This window comes from Pinus tabuliformis, chromosome 6, assembly GCF_031772625.1.
Source record: "Pinus tabuliformis cultivar Carrire ecotype Pingquan chromosome 6, CPIR1, whole genome shotgun sequence".
NCBI lineage: Eukaryota > Viridiplantae > Streptophyta > Pinopsida > Pinales > Pinaceae > Pinus > Pinus tabuliformis.
In genome coordinates this window covers 359465566-359477705 of record NC_142292.1, presented here as the reverse complement: position 1 = coordinate 359477705, position 12140 = coordinate 359465566, and the positions used below count along the sequence as shown (strand labels likewise).

At 39.4% G+C, this 12140-nt stretch overlaps 1 protein-coding gene across 1 annotated transcript; it reads left to right on the top strand.

The window, feature by feature from the left end:
* The first annotated feature begins 5855 nt into the window (after positions 1-5855).
* Positions 5856-11365, top strand: LOC149258793 (uncharacterized). Its single transcript, XM_089434253.1, has 4 exons — positions 5856-7110; positions 7206-7412; positions 7560-7900; positions 8123-11365. The coding sequence occupies exons 1-4, from the start codon at positions 5856-5858 to the stop codon at positions 11363-11365; spliced, it is 5046 nt and encodes a 1681-aa protein (XP_089290379.1).
* The last annotated feature ends 775 nt before the right edge of the window (positions 11366-12140 follow it).

The window sequence follows — 12140 nt, the reverse complement described above, 5'->3', positions numbered from 1 at the left end:
TGAGATACAAATTGGTATGTATAAGGATGTAATATTATGTGATGTAATGCCAATAGATGTATGTCATGTATTGTTAGGAAGATCGTGGCAGTTTGATCGGAAAGCTACTCATGATGGGAGGAGAAACAATTATACTCTGGAGAAGGATGGAAATAAACATACATTGTTGCCATTGAAGGATGATGCTAACAAAGGAGCACCTGGAAATAGTGTTATGTTGATGAGCGGAAAGGAGCTATTACAAGAGGTTGGAAAAGGTGAAGAAATGCATTTTTTGTCATAGGGAGACCGAAGGTAATTTTAACTTCCATAAACTTAGATGATTTACCTGAAGAAATGAAAACTATGTTAAATGATTTCGCTGATATTATTGTGGATGAGTTGCTAAATGCATTGCTACCGATCAAGAGTATTAGTCATCATATTGATCTCATACTAGGAGCGAATTTTCCAAATAAAGCAGCGTACAGATTAACTCCTCAAGAGAATGCAGAAGTTGGAAGACAAGTGCAATAAATGATAGATACGGGACTAATCAGAGAAAGTCTTAATCCATGTGTTGTACCAACAGTACTCAGTCTAAAGAAAGGAGGTGAATGGCGTATGTGCACAGATTCCATAGTCATAAACAAGATCACAGTCAGGTATAGATTTCCTTTGCCATGCATGGATGATTTAATGGATTGTTTGAGTGGATCAAAGTACTTTACTAAAATAGATCTGAAGAGTGGATATCATCAAATAAGAATTAGAGAAGGAGATGAGTGGAAGACCACATTTAAAACAAACAGTGGGTTGTATGAGTGGTTAGTGATGCCTTTTGGACTCACTAATGCACCTAGTACCTTCATGAGATTGATGAACAAAGTATTGAAGTAATATGCAGGCAAGTTTTTTACTATTTATCTTAATGATATTCTAGTTTTTAGTAAAAGTAAGGAAGAACATCTAGAGCATCTTAAATTGGTTTTAAGAACTCCGCAGAAAGAGAAACTACTGATAAATTTGAAGAAATGTAGTTTCATGAAAGAAGAATTAATTTACTTAGGATTTGTAGTTTCTAAAGAAGGATTGAAAATGGATCCAAAAGAAGTCCAAGAAATTTGGAACTGGCCTATTCCCAGAAATATATTTGAGGTAAGAAGCTTCCATGGTCTTGCAAGTTTTTACAGAAATTTTATCATAGGTTTTAGTCAGATTTGTGCACCAATTATTGAAACAATTAAGGATACTACTCAGGTATTCACGTGGACAGAAGCAGTAGACAGGAATTTTAAATTTTTGAAGAGGAAAATCACAGAGGAACCGATTTTAGATTTGCATAATTTTTGAAAAGTATTTCAAGTTGAAACAGATGCTAGTGGAGTTGCAGTTGGCGCAGTTCTGAGTGAGGAAAAAAGACCAATAGCGTACTTCAATGAGAAATTGAATGAAGCAAAGAAGAAGTATTCTTCTTATGATAAAGAGTTTTACGCTATTGTGCAAGCCTTGAAAAAGTGGAGACATTATTTTCTACCAAAGCAATTCATATTGTACTCGGACAATCATGCATTACAATTCATAAATAACCAGCCGAAATTGAACCAAAAACATGCCAAGTGGGTAGAATTTTTGCAGAGCTTCACTTTTGTGATAAAGCACACAAGTGGTAAGTTGAATAAAGCCGCTGATGCATTGAGCAGGGTAAGATTTATTGTGCAAGAATTCAAAGTTGGTGTTGTAGGATTTGAAGAAATGATTGAAATGTACAAAGATGATGCAGATTTCAAAGATATCTATACAAAAATTCAAAATCCAATAGTGCATAACAGAAATCAATGGTTAGATTATCTAATCCAAGGAGGCTTATTGTTTAAAGGCAGAAAGTTGTGTATTCCCAAACGTTCTATGAGGGAAAACATAATAAAGGAGAAACATAGTGGAGGATTATCTAGTCACTTTGGACAAGATAAAACCTTTGCTTAGGTGAATGCTTTTTATTATTGGCCAAAAATGCAAACTGATGTTAAGAGATTTGTTGAGAAGTGTAAGATATATCAACATGTCAAGGGGAGAAGTCAAAACATAGGATTGTATTAGCCATTGCCAATACCAGACCTACTGTGGGATGCAGTTAGCATGTATTTTGTTTTGGGATTACCAAAAACTCAAAGAGGGAATGATTCCATTTATGTTGTGGTAGATAGATTTCCCAAGATGGCACATTTCATTGCTTGTAAGAAGACTAGTGATGCAACACATATAGCTAATCTATTTTTTTCAGAAATTGTAAGATTGCATGGATTGCCTATAAGTATTGTGTCTGATAGAGATACAAAGTTTGTAGGACATTTCTGGAGAACTCTTTGGAAGAAACTAGGAGCTAACATTAGTTTCAGTTCAGCATACCACCCTCAAACAGAGGGATAGACCAAAGTAGTAAACAGGAGCTTGGGAAACATATTGAGAAGTTTAGTGTATCCAAATCCTAAGCAGTGGGATTTAGCACTAACTCAGGCTGAATTTGCTTATAATGACACTCCAAACCGAAGTACTGGAATGAGTCCATTTCAAATTGTTTTTGGAATGAATCCAAGAGGTGTGTATGAGATCATAAATTTGGGTAAACAGGAGACAAGAAGTGCAAAAGCTGAAGAGTATGCAAAATAGATGTAAAGACTACAAGAAGATGTAAAAGGCAAATTGCAGGAAAGCAGTGGTAAATACAAACAGAGAGTTGATGTGAAAAGAAAAGAGAAATAATTCCAAGTGGGAGACTTAGTGATGGTATATTTGAGAAAAGAAAGATTTCCTGCTAAGACTTATAATAAACTGAAAATGAAAAAGATAGGACCATGTAGAATTGTAAGAAAGTTTTTAGCTAATGCCTATGAAATTGAATTGCCAGAAGGGATTGGAATATCACATATTTTCAATATTGCAGATTTGTATCCATGCAAAGGGACAAAGACAGAGCTACAGGAGGAAACTATAGAAGATAAAGTTCAAACCTTGAACTGGGAAGAACAAATGCCAAGGACCATTAAGAAAGAAGTTGAAGCTATTTTGGAGAAAAGAGTATCCAAAATAACCAGAGAATAGATTTATTTCCAATATCTAGTCAAATGGAAAGGACAACCACTAGAGGATGCTAGCTGGTTGACTGCAGCAGAGTTGCATAGGTATGGAGTAAGACTTGAAAGTCTGAAGGATGATTCTTTTCTTCCCCAGGAGTCTGATGCAAGAGCATTTGGACTTAGCTAGCAATGGGAAAGCCTATTCACATGTTGTGGCTAAACAAGTTGAAGTTCACTGACCTTAGTGGTCAAAAGTCAGTTTTTACTGAGAGGGTTGGATCTCTCAAGAAATGAGTTGTATTTCATTTATTTTAATAAGTTATGAAATTGTTTTAATTTAGATTCAGGGATAAGTTATTAGCATAGGTGTGTGAAAGAGCTTGAAAATAGAGATTGACTGTTAGAATGTTAAAAAATAGAGATTGAGTTGTTAGGCAAGATGGGATTGATAAAAAGAAGAAAAAGGTAATGTAGACGGATGGCAGAGAGAGAGAGGATTGAGTGAAGCGAGAGTCAAGTAATAGAGCATAGATTTCCAGATTGAAATAGAGGTCTTTTAATCGTTGTAACAGAGCCAAAGGCAAGACTCTATAACCATTTTTTATAACGAATAATTGATGTCGTGTGTGTGTTTATATAGTGACATTGTGGAAATTCTCGTTTGATTATTTGTATCCTAGATAGAGTCAAATATTTCTCTATTTTTATGCTTTATGTTATAAAACTCAGTGTTCAAAGGTTAATCAGGATTCTTAACGTTAATAATAGTGATAGAAGCCCCATTAAAATCCCACCCATTAATCTAAAGTACAAACAACAGTGCGATATCATGCTGACCGTTGGATTATCCTGCATCGCATCGCATCGCAACATTCCATCGGCAGTTGAATAGACCATAGGCCTTAAGACCATGCATCATGTGATCGCCGATCCATCGCATCACAAATATTTCATGGTATGTGAACGGGCCTTGAGCATTAGGGAAGTGCGATATGCGATGGTGCGATGCAATCACTGATTAAATCACATCACAACAATTCAAAGGTGGAAGTACCAAGCCCTGAGCCCTTACGGTTTGCGATTATGTGATTTAATATGGACTGTTGGATCATTTATGTTGTGATCTAAGGAGAATCGCGAGTGGTTCTATTAAAAAAAGAAAAATATCTATTGTCAGCGTGTATTTAAGGAAATTAGAGTAGCGTAGTGGAGGGTTAGACTGTAAAGGAGATAGTAAATGCGGGGTCGATTGTTGATATTTCCCAAAACAATTGATTCCTGCGTCAACACACATACACATCAAAGTTGTTTTCCTCATATCTTAAGCTTTTCATGCAACTTCAATTTAACTCAGGGAAGTTGTTTGCACTCTCTCGGTATGCACACTTCTATTTAGGTTGTAAACCTCTCGATGTTTTTGAATTGTCTTAGGTACCATGCCTTGTGTTTTTCTTGCCTTTTCAAGAATAATTATTATTAAATTTCAAATGGAATTTGTATAAGGATAAAATGACAAAAAACACCAAATGAAAACAAACTGGCCTAGCAATAAAAGGGAAAACATACTCCACCAAACCTCAACACATTAAAATAAAGCTCATTACGACAATAGCTCATAACGATTAAAACGGATAGACATAACCATTAAAAGCGATAGACAGATATGATTTTAATCAACAACTTCTCCCCAAGTGTGGCCATTGAAAAAAAAAAAAAAAACCTAATGAATGCAATGCTACGAGATTGTGGGTCTCTTAAAAAGGTTAATAATAAAAAAAACAGGTAACAACAAAATCCTATCAAATCACACCATCTATAATTGTTGTTTACGGAGAGATAAAGAATGAAACTCAATAATATAAATATCAAAATTTATAGGTAATAATTCATCAAAATAAACTGAATAGAAAAAACAAAATTCAAAGAATTTAAATTCACTTACAACATTCAAACTAACTCAATGAAAATAAAAATGACTCTCCTTAGGAATGTTCACTTCTCTTTTTTATGAGAGAAATACTAATAAATATAAAAGTCACCACGGACCTAAAATGACTCTCCTTAGGAATGTTCACTTCTCTTTTTTATAAGAGAAATAATAATAAATATAAGAGTCACCACGGACCTCCAATCATCCGTAAATATTATAATTTGTGTTTTATTAATGAGTTTGAGGGTCTTGTTTTTGAGAAACATATATTCAAATTCAATTAATGAAATTGAAGGGGAAAACTAACATGAGGTGTTGGTAAGCGTTGAGTAATGTTGTAGATGAAAATTGATAATTTGCTAGCAAACAATAAATTAATAGTTGAAGAGAGGCAAATCAGTGTTGACTCTCTGAGCCTCTACTATCTAGAGGGCTATAAAACCCCGTGAATACTATCTAGAAGGCTTTAAAACCCCATATTCATTGTAGATTTGCACGCTGCATGTGGAGTCTAGAGCTGAATCATCCTCTTTGTAGTTCTGAATACGTGTCTCTCAACTACTGCAACATCCACGCTTCATTTCATATTATTTGTTTTTTATTTCTTATATCTTTTTTCCATTCAATGATGAGAAATATGCCATAATGCCATTAAAAGAGCATAGTCTAGACATTTAATGGCACTACAGGGTTATTATCTAAAATTTAAAGTGATTAAATACTCATTATCTAAAATTAAAAGTGAGTTTTTTTTTTTTTTCGCGCGCTGCCCGCCCCTGCACTCTGCAAGCTAGGGTTCTGGGAGCCATTCAGCGCCGCCCTGGCTGCTGCGCCCCTACGCACAGCCTCGCCCTTCCCCTCGCAGCCAGATGGAGATCCCTAAGGGCTCTGCCCCCCCTGCTGATCCGCCTCCTGAAGTCTCTGCCTTCAGAAATTTGATTGCTTCCGGGACAAAACGCCCTCCTTCTGCAACCCAGCAGAAATTTATCAAAAGAATGGATACGATACCTTCAGTTGCCCTGCCAGAGGAGGATACCTGCAAAGCGGCATTGAACCTGGCAGAAAGAGGTCTCATAGGCCAGTTTACAGGCTTATGGCCTTCCCCCAAATCCGTGGAGGAATGGACTCAAAGAAACTGGAAACCTCTGATAAAAGACGGAGTTAAGAGCTACTTTGTGGGCAAAGGGTACTTTGTTTTTGTATTTGAAAACACGGAAGACAGAAGCTTAATATTCAGAAATGGCCCCTACTTCATGGGGCCGCAGGGCCTGTATTTAAATAAATGGACTCCAGACTTCGATCCCTCCCAAGACGTCCCATCTGCTGTGCCGGTGTGGGTGAGGCTCCCTCATCTGCCTCTTCATTGCTGGAATCAAAAATCGTTCCAGACCATCGGGAACGCGCTAGGCAAATATATAGATCAGGCTGTAAGAAGAGACCAATACTCTTGCGCCCGTATCTGTGTCGAAGTGGACCTCGAGGAACGATTGCCTGAAGCGATCAAGCTCTCGGTGGTAGGTTGGACGCACATCCAAGAGCTCGACTATGAACAGCTCCCCTTCAAATGCAGACACTGTCATGGTCACGGTCACTTTGCAAAGCATTGCAAGAAGAAAGCAGAGGAGCAATCCGAAAAACATATCGAGGATCAATGGACCCTAGTCCAGAGAATGGCCCATGCAAAGAAAGATGCAGGAAAAAGCGCAGCAGCAGGAGATAGGAACATCACCAATCCATCTGAGGAAACGAAAGAAATCGCAAAAGGAACGGAGGAAGCACAGACCGATCCACCGAACAAAGCTCAGGAAAAAGAGGATCATGTGGAAGCCCCTCCTACAAGCAAAGAGGGAGGGGTCGATATCCAGATTGAAGCTACCCAAGGCAGCCCCTCTAACCCCACCTATGCAGAAGTCACAAAGAAAAAGGCAGTCAAAAGCTCAGAGTCCTCAGAGGAAGAATTCTTTGAGCGACCAATAAAAAGAGCCGGAAGGAAATCCCGCAAGGAAAAAAGAGAAGAAGAAGCAGAAAGGCTCAAAACACAAGGGAGCCATTCCACAATAGAAATGACGATCGGAAGAAATAGCAGGCCTAGGTCATCTAAGGGTGGCTCCACCCCGCTCACAGGTAAATAACGAAGCTAGTCTCTTGGAATTGCAGAGGACTGGGGAACCCCGCAAAAATAGAAGCAGTAAAGGACCTATTAAAGTCGGAACCTGCAGACATCCTCTTGCTCCAAGAGACAAAGATAGTAGGACAAGCTCTGCTAGAAATCAGCAAGTCAAAATGGAAGAAAAGCTCAGGCATAGCTGTCAGCGCTCGGGGCTCTTCGGGAGGACTGGCAACTCTCTGGAACGAAGATAAATTCCAGCTGATCAACACTCACGAGACCCTACATTGGATATTCACAGAAATAATCCACCTTGCAAGTAAGTTGCCTATCTCTCTTGTCAATCTTTATGTCCCTGTCCATTACTCCGAAAAAAGAGACTGCTGGAACTCTCTGGCAACGTTTCTAGAGTAGGAAATCCCCAACAATATCATTCTTGCTGGAGATCTCAACATTGTTTTGAAAGCCAAAGAAAAAAGAGGAGGTACCAATTCCAAGGATCCCATGGTGGGTGTAGTGGAAGAGCTTGCTCAGCAATGGGATCTGCAAGATTTTAACTCAATACAAGGTCTTTTCACCTGGTCAAACAATCGAACTGGAACAGATCACATTTCAGCCCGTTTGGACCGATTTCTAGTGCAAACCTCTCTCCTCATGAATAAGAAAATCATAACAACAAAAATTTTGCCCAAGCTGTCCTCTGACCACAAGCCAATTCAGCTCTGTTTAGAAGATGAAGAGGATTTGGGTCCCATTCCATTTCGTTTTTCTCCTCAATGGATCGAAAGGGAGGGCTTCTTTGAGACGGTGAAAGCAGCTTGGGCCTCCTCCATTACAGGTTCACCAAGCTTCGTTTGGGAGCAAAAGCTGAAACTCACCAAAAAAGCTTTGAAGGATTGGATCAAGAAACCAGTCCCCAACCCCATCTCCCAAAGAGTTGCAGCAGTCCAGGCTTTGCACTCCCTACAAAACGACATGGAAAGCAAAAACATTAATGAAGATCCACTGGACATGGAAACAAAAGTGTAGAGAGCAGCCTACCAATCCTTCAGAAAAGAAGAAGAATACTGGAGATTAAAGTCCAGAAGTCTGTGGCTAAAAGCTGGGGATCGCAATACCTCTTTCTTCCATCGGCAGTACCGGGCCAGATTTTCAAGGAACTATATAGCAGAAATTAAGACATCGACGGGCCAAACCTGCAAGGGTTTTCAACAAGTCAAAGAAGCAGCTAAAATACACTTCCAAAATCTTTACAATCCGGATGCTCAAGGTGAAGAAGCGGATGAAGCAGAATTTCTCACTCACATCCCTTCCTTAATCTCTCCGGAGGACAACTCTGATCTTTGCAAACCTGTTTCAGAGGAAGAGATAATCAAAGTTATTTGGTCTATGGATTCCGACAAGGCCCCCGGACCGGACGGATTCACCATTCACTTCTACAAAGTATGCTGGGACATCATAAAATATGATCTTCAAAAGATGATAAGGGGATTCATGAAAAAAGCTAAAGTAGGTGGTAGCACCAACTCAACCTATTTAGCTCTGATTCCCAAAGACTCCAACCTGGAAACTTTTGCCAGATTCAGGCCAATTTCGTTATGTAATGCCTCCTATAAGATCTTGGCAAAGTTGTTGGCCAACAGAATAAAGCCCTTGCTCCCTCGAATTATCTCTAGTTCCCAAGGAGGCTTTGTGGAAGGTAGACACATTCTGGACAACGTCATCCAAGTGCAGGAGACCATACATTCAAGCAAGAAGAGAAAAGAGAAAGGTATGCTCATAAAGTTAGACATGGCGAATGCGTTTGACAGAGTCAACAAAACATTCCTCAGCAAAGCTTTGCTCTCCTTTGGCTTTTCTACTCAGTTTGTTAACCTCATAAAAGCTTGCACGAATAACCCATGGATAGCCCCTCTCATAAATGACAGGCCTACCAACTTCTTCAAAGCCAAGAGAGGCATCAGGCAGGGATGCCCACTCTCCCCTTTTCTATACATCTTAATGGCTGAATCGTTAAGTCGAAAACTCGAAGCCGAAAGACTGTCAGGATCCCTTCCGGGCCTCAAACCCACCAGCAGAGTAAACCATCTGAATCATGCACTCTTTGCAGATGACTCGATTCTTTTGGGGGGTGCCTCAACCAGAATAGAAAAGGCCTTCGACACGATCATCAGAAACTATTGCAAAGTCTCAGGAGCTTTGGTAAATGAAAGAAAAAGCGAAGTCTTCAGCTGGAATACTGATCAACAGGAGCTCAACATAATAGCTAATATTCTTGGATTCAAAGGGCACTCCCAATGGGACAGAATCAAATATCTTGGGCTTCCCATAATCTCAGGAGTGAACAAGAGGTCGCTTTGGAGCGACATAATATGCAAATTCAAAACCAAGATATCGAAATGGGGAGGATACTGGTTAACAAAAGGAGGTAAGGTCATTTTAATAAAATCTCAGCTGTCTTCCTTAATAATTTACCAAGCAGCATTCTTGCTCGCCCCCAGAAATGTCATGGATCAAATCTCCTCTTTCCTCAGAGACTTCCTCTGGCAAGGAGGCAGGGGCAATGATAAGAAACAACACCTGGTAAACTGGGATACTGTCAAAAAACCCATCGACGAAGGAGGATTGCAAATTCGCGACCCCTCCCTGGTCAACCTTGCCCTTGGCAGTAAAATCTTGTGGAAGATGATTAAAGAACCAAACCATCCTGTTAGTGCCATATTGAGGTCAAAATACACTAATAAAGCTGAATTCAGAAACCTCCAGCTGGGATATACAGCCAACAGTACGCTGCTGTGGAAACTCTGTTATAAGAGTAGCAATTTCTTCAATCGAAATGCTTACAGAATTCCAGGGAACGGTAAGCACACTCGCCTCTGGCATGATCGTATAATGGGGCGAAATCCACTAATTGATAATGAGGAGATCTCCGATTTAAGGGACTGGCTAGTATCAGTTGGCAAGCTAAGCATTTTTTATATTTCCACTTGGGATCAAAGAGACGAATGGACCGGTTGGGCAATCCCCGATCCCCCTGCCCATCTGCAAACTCAATTAAACACATTTCTCGATCTGATGGAAGATGCAGCTCCGATACATCGCTCAATGCAAGACCGATGGGGCTGGGGTCATTCTGGGGAATATACAACAGCAGAAGGTTATAAAGCGTTTCAGACAACAGGAAACAACAAGCATAGTGCCGCGTTTTGGAAAAATGTATGGGAACCCCTAGCTCTCCCAAAAGTCAACTTTTTCTTCTGGACGTTGATACATAATAAGATACTAACCGGTGACAATCTGGCAAAAAGAAAGTTTGCTGGCCCACACTGGTGCGCTCTTTGCAGGTGTAATGCTGAGACAACCCAACATCTATTCATTGATTGCCTGTTCGCAAAGGAAGTTTGGGATCTCATGCTCCAAGATTTTCGCATAAACTCTCCCACTCAGATCTCTGTCCCGGATCTTTTCGCAGAATGGAGTCATCTTTACCCACATCGTATTCCTCATAAATCGCTCTGGCACAAAGTCTGGAATGCCCTGCCCAAGTTTGTCTGTTGGCAGATTTGGTTGGCTCGTAACCAGAAGATTTTTAATGACCTGAATCACACTCCCTTGCAAGTAGCAGCAAAAGCCAGAACTCTCCTCCTAGAAGCGGCTCAGCAGCAGTACCACAAAGAGGACACAACACTCCAGCCGGTTGAGAAGAGGTGGCTCGGATCTCTTGAACTTCAAAGCAGAAAGAACCTTCTCTCTCCTCAAACAGAGCATCCAATCTGGAAAAAGAGAGACTCTGATGAAACATTTCAGCACTGGTGGAGAGCCCAAAAATCCCACACAATCTTCTTTGATGGGGCTTCCAAAGGAAACCCCGGCCCCTCGGGTGCCGGTGGGATCATCTATTCCCCAGATGGGGTTTCCCGTGACACTTTCTACTGGGGCCTTGGCCTGAAGACCAACAATCAAGCAGAGCTGCTCAGCCTTCTCAAAGCTTGCCAAATTGCTAGAGAGAAAGGGATCAAAGATATACAGGTATTTGGAGACTCAGAGATTCTCATAAAGAAGTTGAACGCTGAAGAGCAATTCAGAAATGCAGGCCTTAACAGAACGTTGGAAAGACTGAAAAGAGTCCTCTCTGTCTTTGCTTCCTACAAATTCTATCATATACTTAGAAGCTCAAATAGTGATGCGGATTCGATGGCCAACAAAGGGAGCGCATTGGAGAAAGGGTTGCTGTTCATAAACGAGGATAGATTTGTAGAAATCCCATGCTAAAGTCCAGATAGAATAGCAGCTTCAGCTGTACAAGTATGATGTAATCAGGGCTGCTCTGGCAAAGCCTCACTCTCTTTATTCCTCATAAATAATAATAAAAAAAAAAACATACCCGTTAAAGTTAAAAAAAAATAAAAAATTAAAAGTGAGTGAATATATACTTCAGATTAACTCTGCTCTAGTCAAGTCTCGCTGAGTTGGATAATGGTTAGCTTCAATGGGTAATGGTCAATAGTAAGTAGAAAATAAAATAAAATGGAAAGAAATACAAATTAATAACATTTTAAAATAATTATTGCCCTCTAAGACAACGTTTTCCCCAATTTCAAACACATCAGAGAAAACAAGCATAAAAAATTTTTAGGCATCAAACACGTGCAAAGTGCAAAATACCCGATGACGGGCATTTTGCCCCTCAAATTCCATCTCTTTCTAACATAAAGGTGAATTACAAGATTAAGGTTGTGTAGATAACATATATGAGGAGGTAGTCTTGTCCTTGCGTCCTAGTGAGGCTCACCAGAATGAATAATTTTTATTATTTTATTATTATTATGGGGATAGATATGGTTTATATTGAAATTGAGGTTATAGAAATTTAGTTTTTAATTAAATAAATAATATTGATAAAGTCTTCAACGCTGGGCTTTGATGTGGATAGAACTCTTTAAAGAATAAAGAATGAATATATGCCTATTACTACTTTCTAATTTTATGTTAAAAAATATTATATTAATGGTTTTTGTTTTACCTTTATTACATTTTATTTAATATA

Excerpts from the sequence above, each read along its gene's own strand:
- LOC149258793 (XM_089434253.1), top strand. The coding sequence starts at position 5,856 with ATGGAGATCCCTAAGGGCTCTGCCCCCCCTGCTGATCCGCCTCCTGAA. Across the intron at positions 7,413-7,559 it reads AGAAATAATCCACCTTGCAA|CCAAAGAAAAAAGAGGAGGT; the intron begins GTAAGTTGCCTA and ends TTGTTTTGAAAG. Across the intron at positions 7,901-8,122 it reads GGGAGGGCTTCTTTGAGACG|AGAGCAGCCTACCAATCCTT; the intron begins GTGAAAGCAGCT and ends ACAAAAGTGTAG.